The sequence below is a fragment of the Dreissena polymorpha genome, chromosome 2, assembly GCF_020536995.1.
Source record: "Dreissena polymorpha isolate Duluth1 chromosome 2, UMN_Dpol_1.0, whole genome shotgun sequence".
Taxonomy (NCBI): domain Eukaryota; kingdom Metazoa; phylum Mollusca; class Bivalvia; order Myida; family Dreissenidae; genus Dreissena; species Dreissena polymorpha.
Window position 1 is genome coordinate 64915395 of NC_068356.1, and position 20960 is coordinate 64936354.

Below are 20960 nucleotides of genomic sequence, written 5' to 3' on the forward strand. Positions count from 1 at the left end.
TATGAGTAAAGATATTGATTTAAAATTTTACATACGATCATTCGACTACTATCTACGCAAGGTCGCGATAAAAGCATTCATCCGTGACGATTGGACGCTTTAGAACGTGGGGTAGGTATGGTTCCATATGTTTGCACGTGGAAATGTTCAAACGCGAGTTAATTCTAGTTTTATTTTAATTTAGCTATTTTAGGTGGGTTCTTAAAGAGAAGCCAATCACTACACACATAAACTCGAGCCATTGCGATGACAACATGTACTTCTCAGTCCTAGAGACGCTTAATATCGCTGGACGCCAAGAACGTATGATTAGGGAACCGTTGTGGTTTAATAGACTAAAGACTTTGAAACCTTTCGGCTGTAATGTAAAAGACAGTGTGTTCCAGTCAACAACATTAATAAACAGCATATAATGCATACGTTGCGTCATTTAATTGCATTTACTTCCGGTATTATCAACAGAAGGAAACGCTATGTGAATTTTTCTGTATAATCGTTGACTGAAGAAGGCCTGTGGCCGAAATATTTTAATAAAAGAGTGACTATATCAAGTTTTAATGATTTCCTCCTTCTGGAGATCCAATATATAGAGTATTATTTTAACATTCTGATTATACGATTACCGTAAAGTGGGTATCCATAAACACATGCTGAGTCTTACTTGTAGCATCTGTTTACAAAACTGTTTACACAACTGTAAATGAATACGTTCTATTTTTTCAGACTTTGTAAAACCCCATATGTCGAAGGTATAGTTAAAAATCGAACCAACAAACGCATCTAATAACTGACTACATGTTTTAGGTTTCAAATCATACATTCTGCACTTGTAAAGTAAAGTATGCATAACCTTAAGAACTTTACCTACTAAATGGTTAAATGTAAAACGACCTGTATAATGTATTACAGTACCATAGTAATAAGAATGATTACATGTTTCGATGTCATGACCATTGTACTGAAAACCGTGATTTTAGTTTTTGAAATGTTTACTTTAAGACTCCAAGTATCACAATACAAAAGCAGATTATCCATATATGTTTGGAATTTTTACCAAATATGGCCAAATCATCGGCGAAAAAAACCCACATAAGTACAACATCGTATATAGTTTAACCAGACTTTATACTATGGTGTAAAAACATCTCTAGATCCTCTACAAACAGTGAAAAGAGCAAAGGGGGCAATACCTCCCTTGCCGAAGACCAACCGAGTAACGGAAATTATCAGAATAAATAGACAATCATTTAACACACGGTTTAACATTTTCAGATACATCTTGAACAATTTGCAATATTTTACTTTTAATGCCAGTTTATATATATATATTACCAAAACATTTCATCATGTCTATGAATATTCCAAGACAAGATTGAAATCCTACTGTCATCGTGCCCCTACGCGCGCTGCGATACTTCATCTATTTAGAGAGTATCGTAAGCAAGGTACGCACGCTTCCCTTGCCGCCTCGCAACTTCATCTCGGGAACCAGCTTCCGTCTCATATGGATCACAACCTGTGTGAACTGTTCAAACAGAATCTCTGCGTAATGTCAAGTTATAATTATTGCAATTATAATTCTTATACAAGTGCTGTATTTTGTATACATGTACATGTATATCTCTTTCTTGACTTTTAATGTAAAACCCTTTTCCATATTGTTCATATAAAGATGTTGCGTTGGTAGTGCACGACCGGCGATGTAAAGTGGCGTTCATGGCAAATGATTGTTATTTGGTAACAAAACGCTAAAGATTTAGCTAAAGCAGAATGGCAGGCCTCCCGCCCTTTCATTGTTTTTCCCAACCATTTAAAATATGTGACCCACTTATATTTTAAAACTTACCCCCTTATTTCCTGTATTAATATAGTATGTGGCTTAAACACTAAATAGATCCCTTGAAGCACTTGAGTGGAAACATCACAATTAAGAACAGCACATTCGGATTTTAAAATAAAGTTGTAGTATTAACCAATTGTTTATAGCAAATGGTATTGTATATAAAAAAAATAAAAGCAGTGTATAAATGCAAGGTAAGGTACTATCTTGGCGCAAGGTTAGCAACGTGATCGGTATTGTAGTGAGCTGGTTTTTAAGTACAAAAATTGTTTACCTTTTAAATACTTGTGTGTACAGTGACATTCGGTTGGTCTGGTGTTTTTACAAACATAATAAGTAGAATATGCATATGAATCTGATAATACACAGACCCACTAACATATAAATCAAACCATGTTTGTAATTTACCATTTTTGACCAAGAATCCTGCCACTGTTCTTTCTTGTAAAGTTGACTTGAAAACGGTCCGCTCGTAAACACACTTTTACTTCAATTATCTATGTTTAACACTGAATGTTTATAGCTTAAAATAACTCTCCGTGAAAGTTAAGTACACATATTTCGCGAATCCATGCTTGTTATACGTATATCTTCATTATTTGTATTGTTATTTGTAATGTTCAGTAGTAATCGGCATGTGATTTTTCCACTGTCCGCCATCTTGGAATGTCGACTTGTGGGTAATTTTTGCATAGCAACACACAGCGGTGTAAACATAAATCTCACCGGCGCTATATTTAAGCTTTAGGTAAGAAAGCTGCACTATTTTTAGCAGACATAAGGTCATTATTTAGTTCATATAGTCTGTTTTTTGTTTTGTCATTTAAAGTCTATTTTATTACTTATAAGTGTTAAGCGTGCGAGCGTTCCATAATTGAGGTCTTGCACGCACCTGTTATTTCCCATGCGTAAACCGGAAGTCGGTCATTTTGAAGGTCTTCCGAAATAAACAAAGAACTGTCTTACAGCATATACACAAATTGATGATTAATTATAGATTACCGGTGCTTTTTACGCATTAAATATGTCCAAGCGAAAGATTAACGACGCTGAGAGTGATTCCACTAAGTTATTGTATAGAGATGGACTCAGTAATGAGGAGAAAGTGCGGTACGATGAGAAACTGAAAATTCTCGGCGGGTGTGATCCATATGAAATCGTGTCGTGGTCTACTGAAGTATCATTGTTGCCACCTGTCACGTACATTGACATTGTAAATTACTTGCTTTGGTCTCCAAGTGTGTACACAAAGGATGAACTGAAGAGTTATAAGGGGTTAGATGCGTACAACCAGTTTGTAAATGGATGGGTCAGGGACAGAGCATCTGTTGTGTGCAACGATTACACAGTGGTCACTGCAAAGGTAAATATGTTGAAATTTTGCACCATAAACTTCACATACTCAATATTTTTTTATTAAATATTCAACATTGGACTATAGCCTTGTTGCTAATGTTGTGTTTGAGTGTTCGAGACTGGCTGCATGAAATATTTTTTTTAATGAACTTAATGATTTTGTTTAATGAAATTAATTTTCTTATGCAGCTCTATGGCTAGAACCTAAGTGAATATAATATTAACAATTTGACATCAGTTATTCTCAATTTTAAGGTATTTAGCAAAAAATCAAATACACTAATTTCCCAATTAAATTTGAAAATTTCACTACGCTTTTATCCCAAAGTCAATGTTTTCACGACTCAATTTTTCCTAATTTTGATGTTTTCACGACTCAATTTTTCCCAATTGGACCGGTACGGGTACTTTTCCCAATAGGACAAAAAATCGCTGATAATGTAAGAGAACATGGAAAGTGTAACGTCTCGTGTCTTTCCTTTTTGAGTATAGCATTTTCAACGACTGCTGGTAAAATAGATGTAATTGTACGACTAATTATATCAATAAATCATTATTTAATATTTTTTTAGGTCCTCCATTCTCAGCGACTGAGGGAGAAACCCCTACGACCCTGGGTCATAAGCGACAAGACCGGACAGGTGATGGGTGCCCACTGCACGTGTATGGCTGGGTTAGGCGCGGCCTGTACACACATCGCTGCTCTCCTTTTTGCCGTTGACGCAACAGTACGGATTAGGGACTCGAAGACTGTGACTGATGAAAAAGCCTATTGGTTGTTGCCGTCTGCCATGAAAACTGTGGAGTATAAAAAGGTACAGGAAATAGACTTTACGTCAGCGGAAACCTTAAAAAGAAACTTCACCGCCACTCTGGATGCTGTTACATCACCATGTGTAGGCGCAACTTCTGGACCCTCTGTACCGCCATCAACACCTGTAACGCGTACTCCGAAGACACCAGGATTAAAACCGAGGGAAGATAAAGTGCCAGAAGCGTCAGATGATGAAATGAACATTCTTTACCAGAAACTGTTTGAATCAGGTGCTAAGTCTGCCATTCTTGCAATTGTTTAACCTTATTGTGACAATTTCATACCTACAGCAGTAAACACTGATTTCCCTCAAATCTTCTCAGAGTTAAGGGATGACAAGTGCTACGACATGAACTACAAGGAACTTGTAGATCACTGTGAAAAAATAAGAGTAACTTGTACCAAGGAACAGAGTGCCGCTGTTGAGTTCAACACAAGAGAACAAAGCAAGAGTAAGCTTTGGAACTCTTTCCGTGCCGGCTGGATTACCGCTTCCAGAATGAAGTCCGTCTGTCACACAGACTTAGCAAATCCTGCCCAGACTTTAATTAAAGGTATCTGTTACCCGGACTCTGTGAAATTTAGTAATGCAGCAACGAAATGGGGATGTGAACATGAAAAAATCGCTCGTGACCAGTTTCTTCAGGCTATGTCCACTGTACATGAGAACAGTCGAATTGAAGATGTTGGGTTCATGATTTCGACTGAGAACCCTTTCATTGGAGCCTCCCCAGATGGACTTTTTACATGTGATTGTTGCGGCACAGTGCCAGTGGAAATAAAGTGCCCATTTTGTGTAAGGGGGGACACTGTGGACAATTGCAAGTACTTGGAGAATGTAAACGGTGTACGTAGATTGAATCATAAACATGATTACTATTACCAGGTTCAAACACAAATGGGTTGTTGCCAAGCGGAAAGGGGATACTTTGTAGTTTGGACAGAGAAGGAATTGCACATAGAGGAAATAGTGTTTGACAGTGAACTCTGGAGTGAAATGTGCGCCAGCTCTAAACAACTCTTTGTTTCTGCTGTCCTGCCTGAACTAGTTGGAAAGTTCTTTTCCAAAGTCCCAACGAAATACAACAGACCACCACTTACACCTGTGGACAGTAATATCACAGCAGATAGTGAAAATAAGCCTGTCAATAAGAAACTAACAGTAAATGAGTTTGGGGACGAAGTGTTTTGTTACTGTGAGCAGGGGGAACATGGGAAAATGATCGCGTGTGACAACTCGGACTGTGAAATAGAGTGGTTCCACTATGCTTGTGTAAAAATTGACAAATCTCCTCGCGGAAAGTGGTACTGTCCCGACTGCAGGAAACTACCAAAGTGCAAAAAACAAAGACTAGGAAAGAAATAAAGTCATGTACAAAACCAAAGCTATATTTTAATAAGTGCCCAATAATACATGTAAAATAAATGACATACTCATGCTACTGTGTTAATACAATAGTAGGTCATATATCTGTTGTCTAGATGTTTCACTAATATAAGTAACAATTTTCAAGTATAACAGCTGAAAGAGCATTTTAATTGGTGCTTATTTGACTGGAAATGGTAAATGTATAGCATTTTCAACGACTGCTGGTAAAATAGATGTAAATAGTTTTCTAAGTATGAACATTTTGTTTTATACATAAAAATAAATGTTTTCTTTATTATTTATATACATCAGTCTCACCTATTTACCGATTAAATTCATATATTCATACATATGTGTTTTTGATGTTCATACTAGTCATAGATGTTCTACCAATAGCATATAATGGTTTCTCTACAAGTAAGCAACAACTTCCCCATATAAACATGAAATGTTGTTTACTGAATACACTAACAGTGATTTTACAAAAACCATTACAATAACCTTTATACAGTTACTGTTCACTGTTCAATTACAGTCAATAACAGAATCACATAGATTCACAAGCCCACAACACACTGTGACCAGTTTATCAGTGACTGTTTTCCCGTTTGAGTCTTTGTTCATCAAGAAATTAATTGGCAAAGAGCCATTCAGTATTGTATACTTTTGTCGTACTGATCCGATGACACGTTCCACATGAATTCTTGAATGTGCCAGTTTTCGAGTGGCCTCTACATCAAGTGGTGACAACTGGTCTCGCCCTTTCGTAAATGCTGGAATTTTAACTTGCGCGCAAACAGATCCAACACTGTCGCTGACATCGAACCCTCGGTCAGCTAAAACAAGATCTCCTGGTAGCAATTTATCTAAAAATCCACTATGTTCTGTAATGTACTTGTCACTTACGCGCCCACCCCAGGCATCTGATATGTACGAAACAGTTCCCTGTGGTGTTATACCGATCAGAAATTTAATCGTATGATGGTGCTTGTAAGAAGACCACGTTTCCGCTCTAGCCCTCAGTCCAGTTGGTTTCTCGACATTTACTTCAAAACAGTCTATAATCACAGCACATTTCCTTCCAAAGTTCTTGCGAAATTCCATTGGCATCGTTTTCTGTAAAGTTTCACGTTCAGGCCATTTAATAAGTTTTTTCATACGTTTGTACATAACGGAAATAGTTGATGTCAGTAACCGCGAAATGGTTGACTGATTGGTCTCAAACTCGTAGGCAAGGAACATGTTTGATAGGTTTAAGCGTAATTTCACTAGGGTAAGGGTCATCACCTTGAACTTGTTCATAATCAAACTTGTCGGGAGATATGGTTCAAGAAATTGGTAGAGAATCACTAGGGTTGTATAAGTCTGTAGTCCTGTGAGGTGCTTGACCTTCTCATCATTGTCCCTAAAGTAGTCCATGGAAAACTTTGTTTCCAACGACATGACCCTATCTTTCAAATCAGTGTTCTCTGTGCGTAACTGCTGCAACTCTGACTGCATAGCGTCCATAAGGTCTTTGTCGATGTCGGTTTGGAAATACATTCCAGTCTCCTCAGGTGACCCGTCATTCGCTATTTCTTCTTCGACCGCAACAGCAACCGATTCATCTATTTCAGACTTTCGCCTCTTTCGGTCTAACATTCTGTCATACCTATCTGAACCAGTTTCTGATGCATGCCGTTTCTTACCAAGTTTCAGCGTGGGGGCCCAGTCGGGTGACAGACTGTCATAGAGATACGACTTCTTTCCTGAAATATAAAAATACAAATTTAATAAATCATTTTCATATTAACAAAAACTCATTTTAATAATACGTTAGAAAATATATCTTACAGTAATGAAGTGTGTCTTAAAAAAAACAACAGGAAAACATCCCATGGACATGTTTCCTGCAGCCTTTGTGATGTTTTAATGACGTTTGAAGTCATAGGGTAAAATAAGTGGGTGGGGTAATCGAGCATTAAATGGTGGTAAATTCAGGCAAATTGCCGAGTTTTTGTGTATATATATGACAGATTTTATAGCAGCAAATGCAAAATAACGAAGCTTACCATTTACAAAGTGCGCAGAACAGACTCTGACATTCTGTAGATTCTTATTTTCGAAGTCCTGGCCGATATTTGCCAGCCATACTCGGCGCCGTTCATTGCTCAGTTTTTCACAGCCTTCACCCTGATTTGTGATTACTGCAGGCAAGCGGTAAAACTCTAGCTCTTTCTCACGATCTTTTCGATTTGTACAACCCAAAATAGAACATTAAACGACCATATTTGCTATTTTAAGATTCAAATTTGCTCAAGTGTATCGATGTCAATTTTTAGAACAGGGAAGCCCTTCAAAATGGCGGCGGTTCCGGTTGTGACGTCACATGCAATACCTCAATTGGTCACGGCAGTTATTGTGACCCGTTTTTGGTCACACTGTGACCAATATTTGGTCACAGTGACCAACTTCTGGTCACAGTGACCAATTTCTGGTCACAAGTGGAACGCCGCGGCTATATAAAGTGACCAAATTTTGGTCACAAGAGTCATTCTAGTCAAAACCTTAAGGCAGGCAACATCCACGCCAAATTTTTTCTTAAAAAGTACTTTTTCTTTTCGTGAGTAATTTAAGTAACTTATAGTAACAGTAATACCTTTGTAAGCAGATAATAAAGCGAACATTTAACATATTTCATTAAACTTGAGCATTATTTAAAGTATTCAATCTATTTTGGTTATGATCGTTGGCAAGTGTCATTGTTCCTTAAATTCGACGAAGTCCCGTTTACGAGTGTAATTTTCATTGTCAAAATATCACAGTGTGACGCGCAGTTTACCGTCGCAAGATTGAAAGTACTGTAAAACCTTTATTAAGGCTGCATGTCATTTTGTTGTTGGAAATATAACATTTTGTTGAGTTATTCGTTGAAACTGAATAAAAGTTGTTTGAAGTTGAATCGGACTTTGAGTTAAACATTAACCACCATTGATAAGGAGCGCATTAACGGAGCGTAACAGTATTAAAGTGTTTATGAATTAAAGTACCATTTGGATGCATATTAAAATAAATTAACTATCAGTACAATTTATCTTTTAAGCTTTCGTTTTTAAAAATCAAGCCGTGGAATTTACTTCCTAAAGAAACAATGGTTTTTGGAGAATATTAGTTTTACCTTATCGACTTGAATAAGTTATTCAAAAACTATTGTTTTCATAGTGGGTATGAAACAATATCAGGGGTTTTCAGCCTTATATAACAGAGGCCTATTAAAGGCCACTTCCCAATTGAACATTTATTTAGTTGACTTAAATAAAGAAAAAGAGCTCATCACAGTCAAGCCCCCTAAGCAACAAATCACCATTGTCAAAGTTAAGTGAAACGCAAAGGTTGGACCAGACGGTTACAAGACTCTTTAGGGACAGTACGTAAATATGGCTAATGAAAGTCCAACGACAGAAGGTTGGGACTTCATGAGTTCGCCAGAAGCCACCAACTAGCGTGGCCAACACGCTTCACCAACACAAACCGTCCAGAACAGCGACCTGGCTTGCTCCAAACGGGCAAGTACACAACCAGATCGATTTCACCGTACAAATTCAAGTCAAGCAACAACAAGGAAAACGCAATAACGTTTCATGGAGCATACATCGGTTGTAACCATGACTTAGTTATCACCACAAGCAAGCTGACAAGCTAACAACTTAATGAGCGAGTACATCATGAAGTACCGTCGCATTTAATTTGACTTAGAAAATTTAAATACCAATGGATAGCAGAGACGTTCAAAGCATAGATGTGTTGCAAGTTTGTAGCCTTGAACATCTCAGACAATCAAATAGACAACATCGTGGCACAGAATATTCTCTATGAAAAGGCAGAAAAATACGGGAGTGAAATCAGCACGATGAAGTCGTTGATCATGGTGAACAGCATTACCGCCACCAGTACAAACAACACCATAACAGCGAGAAGCTGGAAGAAATGACCTTAAGTTCTTTCGAGCAAACCTGTCTAAGGATGGTACAAAAGCCGCTGAGATCCTTTTTGCTAAGTATTGCTTAGGCGAACACAACGATGGCCAGACTAAGCTGGCTGTGGACAATTACGTCCATCAGCTTCCCCACCAATGAACCGTGACTTAGGCAACACACGTTGATTTTTAACATCACCATTTACTACACATGAATGATAAAGAATACCCTCATGCAGTTTTAGGCCTATAGGGGCAATCTGTTAGTGGCTCTTGTCTAACAGACTATATGCGGCAGATTGAAACAAACCTGCAGGAATCATAAAAAGTTGGTAGCGACAAAGCCATATATTACTTCGACCGTAAAGTGCAGAAAATGAAACAAAAATGTTTTAGGAGACAGAGATGTCATTAAAAAATTGGGATTGAAAGGGAAACATAAACTTTTGGATATCTGGAGCGAACATGTGTGTCTGATAATTGATCAACCTAATCCCCTTATACATTTTAAAGTGCAAAAGGACAAATCCGTGGTAATCAAAACGTTACACGGAAACAATTTGTTACCATTGAAAAACCTACCTATAACAAATGAAATCTCTTCTGAATCTGACATTAATTTTGCAGTAAATCATCAGAATCTGAAATATCGGGAGTATATAAGCCACCGCACAGGCGAGCACTTGGCGAAATTGGTATATTGCCGAGACGATTAAGGCAGCACACCAAAGAAGGAAGCAGAATATTCGAATTGGCCACTGTCAAAAAGTGAAATATTGGGAAAGGGTAGGTTCCAATGTCATGTTTGAGGGTAATAGGTCTTATTGTACCCCCAAATTGCATTAAATCCTCAGAATATGACCGTTTTCAAATGCGAAACTGTGATCTCTTCCCATACTTGGGTTCTTTGTTACTCGGGAAGGACAACTGCGGTAGGCATTATGTATTTTTTGGTTATTTTTAAGCTGGAATGACCAGTAGGGTCACGCTGTGAATTATTGCGCGAAAACTACTTGGTAACTTGGTATTCATTCATGGTTTGATGGGTTGTGCTATGTTTTTCGTGTAAAAATATCATTCCAAAAGCAGGCTATCATTACGTTTCTTTCCACTTTCGTACATGGTAAAAAGGTTGATTTTGAAGTCCCTGTTTGCAGTCTTGCCATTCTTTTATTTTTGTCAATAGTATCACCTGTACAGGTTCCATATGCTATTTTTTTTATCTTAAATGAAGTTTCAGACCAATTGTGTGCAGTGAATGTGTTTGCAGGTTCGTTGTTTTCTGAATTGAGCTTGGTGGAGATCAAGAAGGCGTCCGCGTCTCCGAGAGATTGTGTTTCTACCGTGGTCCGCTAAATAAAATCGCTCACGAAAACCGCCAATATGACAGGTTTCCGGTGCTTTTGCAACATAGACCTTTTTATGCCTTGTGATTGTATATAGTATATATAGCAACTGTTTTAAACGTTAATAAAATGTTTGTATTGTATTTTATTTGTTTATGGTACATATATTGTACACATATTGACGTTTATTGAAACATTTTGTTTATAAACGTGACTCCATTAATATTAAATACAGGTTTAGTGGTGTATATAATCACATTAATGGGTAACTTTATAATGAAATCATATGCTATTACATTACTTTAAATTGTTGATATTTTTTTCATGAAATGTCAAGAACGACATTTATCGGAGGAGGGAAATGTGTCACTGGATATACATTTATATAATGTATGGTAGATTTACGTGTAGATTTATCTAAAACCATTACTACCAGTCTCACTACCACTACCGCTACTACTACTACTACTACTAATACTTCTACTACTACTACTACTACTACTACTACTACTACTACTACTACTACTACTACTTTTACTACTACTACTACAACAAAAACTACTTCTACCACTACTAATTCTACTACTACTACTTCCACTACTACTACTACTACTACTACTGCTAATACTACTACTGCTACTACTACTACTACTTCTGCTGCTACTTCTGCTACTACTGCTACTACTGCTACTACTGCTACTCCTGCTACTGCTGCTACTGATGTTACTCCTGCTACTGCTGCTTCTGCTACTACTGCTGCCACTGCAGCTACTGCTGATGCTGCTACTGCTGCTGCAACTGCTACTGCTTCTGCAGCTGCTACTGCTGCTACTGCTGCTGCAGCTGCTACTGCTACTGTTGGTGCTACTGCTGCTTCTACAGCTTCTACCGCAGCTACTACTACTACTTCAACAACTACTACAACTGTTGGTGGTGCTGCAACTGCTACTGCTACTATTACTACTCCTGATATTGCTACTACTACAACGACTACTACCACTAACAACCAGTCCCACTTCCACTAACACCAGTCCCACTACCACTACCACTACTACCAGTATCACTAACACTACCGCTACTTCTTCTACTACTACTGCTGCTGCTGCTGCTATTGCTGCTGCTGCTGCTACTACGTATACTACTACTACTTCTACCACTACTAATACTTCTACTACAACTACTACTACTACTACTACTAATTACAATAATAATAAAAGTGCTACTGCTGCTGCTGCTGCTGCTGCTGCTGCTGCCGCTACTGCTGCTACTGCTACTGCTGCTGCGACTGATTCTACTGCAGCTAATACTACTACTACAACAACAACTACTGCGTCTACTGCTGGTGGTGCTGATACTGCTACTACACTGCTACCGCTACTATTACTACTCCTGATTCTGTTACTACTACAACTACTACTACCACCACCACCTGTCCCATTACCACTACCACTACTACCAGTGTCACTACCACTACCGCTACTACTACTCCTACTACTACTTCTACTACTACTACTACTACTACTACTACTACTACTACTACTACTACTACTACTATAACTACTACTACTACAACAACTACTACTACTACTACTACTACTACTACTACTACTACTACTACTACTACTACTACTACTACTACTGCTACTACTACTACTGCTACTTCTACTACAACTTCTGCTGCTATTACTGCTACTACTGCTACTGCTGCTACTCCTGCTACTGCTGCTACTGCTGCTACTGCTGTTACTCCTTCTACTGCTGCTACTGCTACTACTGCTGCTGCTGCTACTGCTGCTGCTGCTGCTACTGATGCTGCTGCTACTGATTCTACTGCCGCTACTACTACTACTACAACAACTACTAATACTGTTACTACTTCTACTGCTGCTCCTGCTGCTACTGCTTCTACTGCTGCTACTGCTACTACTGCTTCAGCTGCTGCTACTGCTGCTACTGCTGCTACTGCTGCTGCTGCTACTGCTGCTGCTGCTGCTACTGCTGCTGCTGCTAATGCTGCTGCTGCTACTGCTGCTGCTGCTACTGCTGCTACTGCTGCTACTGCTGCTGCTGCTACTGCTGCTACTGCTACTGCTGCTTCTGCTGCTGCTGCTACTGTTGCTGCTGCTGTTGTTGCTGCTACTAGATGCCGCTTTTTTTACTTAAGCTCGATATATCGCGCGAGTGTCATATCGTGCGTCGAGAAAATGTCGTGCGTTGAGAGAATGTCGTGTGTCGACCTAGTGAATTTTAGGTCGACAGGCGAAATTTTCGCGATATATCATATTGAATGTCGCGCGTCGTATCGTGCGTCGAGAGAATGTCGAGTGTCGCGCTCGAAAGTCGACACACGACATTCAAGCGACATTCAGGCGAAATTCTCTCGACGCAAGATACGACGCGCGACAATTCAGTCGACAGTCAAGATTTTCTGCAATATTTTTTTTCTAATCCCCAGCGCGATATGCGAGACTCAAATTTTGATTGTCGCATGATTGTCGCGCGTCGTATCGTGCGTCGAGAGAATGTCGCTTGAATGTCGTGCGTCGACCTCGAAGGTCGACACGCGACAATCAACTTAGCCCTATTCGGATTCTGTGCGAGTGTCTTATCATGCGACGAGAGAATGTCGCGCGTCATATCGTTCGTCGAGAAAATGTCGTGTATCGACCTAGGGGTTGTTAGGTCGACAACCGACACTTGCGCTATATTTGCTTGATATAGTGTCGAGTGTCATATCGTGCGTCTAGAGAATGTCGCGCGTCGAATCGTGCGTCGAGAGAATGTCGTGTGTCGACCTAGTGATTTTTAGGTCGACAGGCGACATTTTCGCGATATATCATATTGAATGTCGCGCGTCGTATCGTAAGTCGAGAGAATGTCGAGTGTCGCGCTCGAAGGTCGACACACGACATTCAAGCGACATTCTCTCGACGCACGATACGACGCGCGACAATTCAGTCCACAGTGACTATTTTCTGCGATATTTTGTTTTCTAAAACCCAGCGCGATATGCTACACTCAAATTTGAAATTTAATAAAAACTAGATGGAAAATGCTTACGAGGAGACTAGGGACAGGTGAGAATTGCCCGTAGAACATCGTCGGTTCAGTAGTACTATACCCCACCCACTTTTAGACATTGGACTTTTATTTCAAATGACGGTCGGCATGCTGTTATTTTGGCATACTCATGCATCATGCATGAAACAACATGATTACTTTGAATACCTTTCTTTCTTGGTCAGTTTCTTTCTCTCTTTTTCGTTGGATCGGAAGTTTTACTAAGGACGATTTTTCGCGCACGTAAGGTTTTTGAAAATGCCGGTTCGCTATACGAAATATGTCCCCCGCCACCAACTCGTGATCGTTATACGTACATCTCCTCCCGTTAACGCAATATGCATCCCACCTCCATACGGGGAACAAATAATGAACCCGCCACCTCCTATTCCATGGAAACGAACTTCGTGTCCATTCACAAGCCCCCGGAACGAAGTATGCACCCCACCACCACCTCCCCCCTTGAAACGCAAAATGCATCCAGCAACCAACCCGAGAACGCAATATGCAGCCCGCAATCACTCATTGTAAAGCCATATTTACCCCGGTACTACCTCAAGGAACGCCGATAACCCAATATTCACCCTAGTACCAACCCCTGGAACGCAATATGCACCTCGGGAACACCTGGAGGAGACAATATGAACGGAGTCTCCAACCCTACGAAATGCTGTATGCATCCCGGCACCTTCGTATTGTAAGTGGGAACGCATACCAGCACCACTCCCATTGAACGCTATTTGAACGTTTTCCACCACCTCAATGAACGAACAACCTCGAGATATACAATATGCATGACACCACCGGCCCAAGGAATGCCATATTCACCCCACAACCACCTCCAATAACTCAATGTAAAAACCCATTTACCCCCTAGAACGAAACATGCACAACATCACCACCGCATGAAACGCAATGTACGCCTCGTCCTCACCCCTTTGCAATGCAAGTTTAGCCTGGGACCGCCTCCAGAAACTGAATATGCATATTGCGTTCGTCTCCTAGAACGATCCGGTACCAACTTCATTAATGCAATATCACCTCGCCACCCACTCCAGAAACGAATTATGCACCTCGCAACCAACCCTAGCAACACACTATGCATCCCGCCACAAACCCCAGGAACGCAATATACACACCGGCACTACCTCCAGGTGAAGCCCGAAAACGTCCCCAGGAAGGAAGTTTGCTATCCGCCATCATCACAAGTCACGCAGAGTTCACCCCGACACCATTCCCAGTAACGCAGCATGCACCCAACTACCCCCAACGCAATAGACATCCATACTTAACACACAGGAACGCAATATACACGGCAAACTCTACTCACGAAAACGCAATATTTACCTATCAAATACCCTCGGGAACGCAATTTGTACCCAACCACAACCCAAAACAATGCAAAATACACCAATCCACCACAAACGAGTACGCATTGTGTACACAACCATCCATTAAGGAACGTAATATACTACCAACCACCACACCCGGAACGCAACACTAGTATGCACACAACAATAGTCTCATAAATACGTAATATGCACCCCATTCCCCCCCCCCCGGTTTTCAATTTGCTTCCCAATCATTATCTTCAGGATTGCACTATGCATTCCAACGACCATCTCCGGGAGTGCAATAGGCATCACATCTACCAACCATTTGGAACGCAATATGCACGCAACCAACATCTTTAGGAATGCATTATGCAACTCAACCCCCCCCCTCCTACCCCGGAAACGCAATTACCACCCCAACCGCCACAAGGAAAGCTATATGCACCACATGGTGAATATGGATCTCAACTATCAACCCCGGGAACGCAATACTAGTATGCCTCCAACCACCACCTCATAACGTAATATGAACCCAAACCATCACTTCAAGGAATGAGCTATGCATTGCAACCGCCACCTTCAGGATCGCAATATGCAACCCAACCTCCAACTTCAGGAATTGAAATGTGCAACCCAACCACCAGCTTCAGAAACGTAATATGCACCCCAACCAACACCTTCAATAATGCAATCTGCACCTCAACCATCACCTTTCAGGTTTCAGGAATGCAATGTACACCCTAACAACCAACGCCGGGAGCGCAATATGTTTTGGATGTATATTTCGTTCCCGAGGAAATGTTATATTACAACGTTTTTGAGAGTTAGTAGAAACCTAGTAAATGGCAACTAGATACCAGATCGTAGTTACACGATCATAAAGCTTAAAAATCGTTAACAATCCGATTGGTACTAAATACTAGGCAGGCATATACAAAGTTCTTTTCTAGAACCTCGAAAAAAAATATTAGGCACCTAATGATTATTTTGTAGGCACCTAATTAATCTGAGTTTGAACGCGAACCGTACTCCATCATTATTAGCTGGATGACATTTGTCCGTAAGTACATGTGACCGCCGGACTAAAAGTATTGGGATGGCATTCATAATATGTCATGAATCTAAAATAAGTGAAATATGCCGTGTTTCTGATAACTAGATATCCTCATTGTTTGCGTGATTTGATGAGATAACATATAATAATGAAACCAGTAGATAACCAATCATGCAGGGGTTTTAAAAATCATTATAATGGATGATTTATTTTCATTCTAATTATGCGGAGGACAGACCTTTTCAGAGTGAATCACTGTAAGTATGCTCTACACTCTGGTACTTTCAACTTTTTCAAAATTGCAAAACACTATATGGTGTCTCTTTCAAAAATATGGATCGAGCAAAATGTAAATGAAACTAATTCCACGCATAGTGTGACTTCAAAAATGCACATTTTAACTTACCGTGAATGTAATATTCTTTCAATGTCTGAACGGGATACAAAATGACGGTTTTCTTTACATGCTTTCAACGATATATTAAACTTTTAACATCTTATATCTAATTTATAAATTATAAAATCTTATATTTAGCACCTGACTTCTAACTCGAATCTGTTCGGCTTCCGTAAGTTCATGACCCGTCTACTTACAAAAACAACAACTATATACTGGCATACGTCGAAGGCTCGTTCAACTTATAACCTAGTTCGTATTTTGAGCACCAACATTCATGTATAAACACATGTGGTTGACACGCTATTTGCTGTTGTTGTTTCCTAAATAGTTTTATATTTACTCTGACGATTCGCTGATAAAATAGAAACGAGATGAAACTGGTTTTACATTTACTTTATGATTTGTTCTGTAATTATATCGTTCATGTGCGGTTTACTGTTTGATGTGAGAATTTTTTTTAAAGCCTATCTGGAATAATTATCTATTGTAAAATACAAAAACGCATCAATGTGCGAATCTTTGATTCAATGCTTATGTGCATACAAAAAACAATTCATACTAGTTAACATATTTCATGTCAGTTTACGTGATTTCGAAGGTCGAAGATGCAGGGGCAAAATTCGCACTTCGTTTTTCGTTCTTCATTCCGTAGTGCTTCCCCTGTACTTACAATGACCACGATGAGAGGTATTAAACAATGCGCACATGTTGGCCTTTATGAGATGGAGTATCGGTAATTTGAACTAGTTTTGTAGGTCTAACATCACGGTCATTCGTTGTGGTCAAATGTTACAATTACTGTTCTGGCTTAAGTAGCTATAAGATGAATTGGATAAAAAAAATAGCAATGAGACTTGAAAAAAACACCAGTGGGTCGCAGACAGGCTCAAGGTCAGAGATTAAGAGCATACATTGAGGTCAGGAATCTAACTGGGAACAGTGTTTTACCCAATCCGTATTTTGTTTATTGAACAAATTGGTATACAAACTTAAAATCTTAACTCATTTTACAGAGTGAGATACGAGTTCTAAGAAAACAAATGTGACTATTACACAAATTAAATGTTCGTATTATTTGAGCGCACATTCGTACCTTGATTTATTTTGTAATCAAATTTGATAAAATATGGCGGTATAAATGATGTGTTAAATGATCATATTACAAGATTTACATGGACTTCCCTTATGAAGTTTAGTCTAACTTGAACTTTTAAAGTGAAAATGCTTTATTATTTCTCTGCTGCTTTAGTTGAGCTTGTTTTACAATGGAGAGTTTTAGTGCACGCGCTGGTGTATCATTCTCATAAACACGTACTTTTTAATCTCAGTTAATGTCATTTTTTTAAATAGTTAAATATCTGACAAGTCAATATATGTGATATGCATATAATATAATTGCAAGTAATACATTTAATCTCCGGCTTACTGCATTGCAGAATGCAGCTGGGACCGCAATTAGACATATTTAAAATAAGAACATTGTCACAGACAAAAAAGCAGTTAATGTTGTCATTTTAATCACCGGATCTTCATAGGTTTGATTTAACTAGCTTAAGTTCTTTTCAGTTATGGCAAGATATTTCGATGACTATTGAACCGCAAATTTGATCTGACGAAAATACTGAAATAACGTGCTTATTTCCTAGATGGCCATCTTGCCACATACTGAGCTTCATCAACTTAGCTTAAGTACTTTTTGACTTATCGTAGGATGCAGATGTTTTGGTCGGACAGACGGACGACAAACGGATACACGCGAATATCTGAATGTGCCAATTGTTCGAATCGACCTCTTTGCATATACCAGATTTCACCAACCTAGCTTAACTACTTTTTGACCTATCAAGAGTCACAAAGTTTGCTTAATCACAAGTGAAATAACCTGCATATGGACCTTTATCCAGATAGCGTTAGTACTTGTTGAGTTATCACGGGGTCCAGGTTCGTTTGAAAAGACCGAAACATTGACAGACCGACTCACGGAAGGACATGAGGTATCCATACTGTCATCTCAGTTAACATCAGTTAGGGTCTAGTAAGCCATTGACAAATGATCCAGCAAAGAGTTCTTTTTCATTGAATGTTTTCTGTATGTATAATCTTTATTTTTTTCTCTATAATCTTCATAAATATCAGCTGTTTCCCAGCAAACATTTATCAAATAACATACTTGTAAATATTTTCTTGAAAAAAGCGGTCTGTATCATAATACATGAGGTCGTTTTATACAGTTTTTATTCAAATACACGTTTATGTCAGTTATTTTAAATATGCACATAAAGGTCTTGGGTCTTGATGAATATTCAATATATTATATTATTATAGATGGTGTTACAGTTCACTGACTTTATCAGGCAGATAAATAGAATAGTATCAAAGAACTAAAGAGAAGTTCCATATATTATTAGTTTTATTCCCAATTACTGAAATATTCACTATTACTACACTGAATAGCCATTTAACACACATATGCAAATACCAAATAACAAATAAACATGACTATTAACATCTCTTGTTAATATTATTTTCTTTTAAAATATAACAACAGAAGTTGTAAAATGCAGTACGTAAATAATAATGTATTAGAAAACAAACGCTCAATTTCATTAAAAACGTAATTACGAGTACTGCATTATTGACTATACTTAAAGATACAAGATAAAGTGTGTCAAAAGACATACTACATACTTCACGAGTTTTCAAACTGGTAATTGAATCTTTTGACATGCTTAGTTATTGTTTGTAATTTATATCGAAACTACTTATATTAAACAGAGCATCCGTAGACACTCATCTGAACAATCAAACACCGATTGACATACTAACATTTCATTTATTATACTTATTTTCAAACTAACTCTCACAGTGTGTGGCCGTCAAAAAAACATTAAAAAACGAGGAGATAGAGTGGGCAAGAAGGGAAAGCGAATTGTATAAGTAGATGAATAACGAAATCGATTACAAATTGTATAGTTGCTTAACGTCATAATTTAACAAAAAGACAAACAATGGAGCTTACATTGTCAATGTAAAACATATAAAAAACAAACGAGCAACACTATTAATAAAACATATAACTCATACATAATAAAGCTTTAAACAAAACAAACCCGATTATTTCCTTGGTTTTACAAAAAATAAAAACAATGAAACTCCAGACACAATAGCATAAGAGAAATTACATTTTGGTTTAAAAAATATAGTATGATGTTGAAATTAAAAATGGTAGATATGTGCTATTTTCAAATAATAAGTAAACAAAATAATATTAAATTGAATCGAGTTTATATTTCCTGCTTTTTTGATGTGAAAATGTTTTAGCTTGTTGTAACCGAATTATCCAACCATTAATTAACTTTAGCTGGGCTGGCGCGCTGCTGTGTTCATTTAAACAGATTTAAACAGCATAAGGAGGAATATTTGAGGCAAACGTAAAATTAAATGAATAATAATTAATTTACTGTACGTGTTTATTTATAGTTAAATTGTGGTAATGTTGTAAGACTTACTAAGACTTATCAAGCGCGGTTACAGACTTGGCACAAGCTCAAATGGTAATGGTGTGTTTAAAGGAAAGTTTCTTTTATCAACTAAAAGGAGCAGTTAAGCGATTGATTTATACATACGACAGCAATATATGTTTCATAAAAACTTACTGTAAATAGATTTTACAAATGTATCGAATAAAAAAGAAAAAAATCATGATTGAAAAAAATCTAATCTTGAAAGAAAACAATTTGGGGGGGGGGGGGGGGGGCGTACGCCGTTTTGTCCCTCTATTACCGCCTATGCTAACTTATAATAGCATCTTTATCCTTACTAATGGTAAATACTTTTTAAAGTAAAATGTTGTGACAAAGTGTTGCAATATGTTGAAACAATGTTCAACAATTTATTTTATATAATAAACTAGCATGACTACAATATTTTCGACACTAGTGATGCGTATAGGATATTACACATTATAACATAAATCGATATACATACATCTGTCTGATATAAACTTATTTTCATTTACTCAAGCTATCATTTTCATACAATTTGATTTTGCTAAATTTGCCGGAAAATTCATGAATCACTTATTTTAAAGAAAATCACCGTTGTAATTGGATTATTTTCACTGATATAACTGAGAGATTGTGCATGATAACATTATTCACGGTTCAGGTATTAATAATGATTAAGTTATTAGTCTCAAATAAAATATCGACCATGGTTTTCAAAAATTGGCATATTGAAGAAGGAAAACATCTGTGTCGTGTTGATGTTTATTTTGGACGAAAATGACATCAGTATAAATTTCGACGCCAACAAGCTTACTAAAGATTTTTTTGTTTATTATAATTGTGAATTATCGTGGTTCAGGATACATGGCTATGTTGTGTGGGAATTGTAGTTTTTGTTGTGTCGTGCAATAATTAGAAGTCAGTTA

At 38.1% G+C, this 20960-nt stretch overlaps 2 protein-coding genes across 3 annotated transcripts; one reads left to right on the plus strand and one right to left on the minus strand.

The window, feature by feature from the left end:
• Positions 1-2715: 2715 nt before the first annotated feature.
• Positions 2716-5420, plus strand: LOC127870291 (uncharacterized). 2 transcript variants are annotated; one of them, XM_052412922.1, is made up of 2 exons: positions 2716-3203; positions 3769-5420. In XM_052412922.1, exon 2 carries the CDS (start codon positions 4360-4362, stop codon positions 5374-5376), a length of 1017 nt encoding a protein of 338 aa, XP_052268882.1. In that variant the 5' UTR covers positions 2716-3203; positions 3769-4359; the 3' UTR covers positions 5377-5420. Both variants share the same exon structure in this region, with proteins under 2 accessions (XP_052268882.1, XP_052268883.1).
• Positions 5421-5472: 52 nt separating this feature from the next.
• On the minus strand, positions 5473-7631 carry LOC127870292 (uncharacterized). Its single transcript, XM_052412924.1, has 2 exons — positions 7431-7631; positions 5473-7127 (listed from the first exon to the last, which is right to left on the minus strand). Exon 2 carries the CDS (start codon positions 7018-7020, stop codon positions 5905-5907), a length of 1116 nt encoding a protein of 371 aa, XP_052268884.1. The 5' UTR covers positions 7021-7127; positions 7431-7631; the 3' UTR covers positions 5473-5904.
• Positions 7632-20960: the final 13329 nt, after the last annotated feature.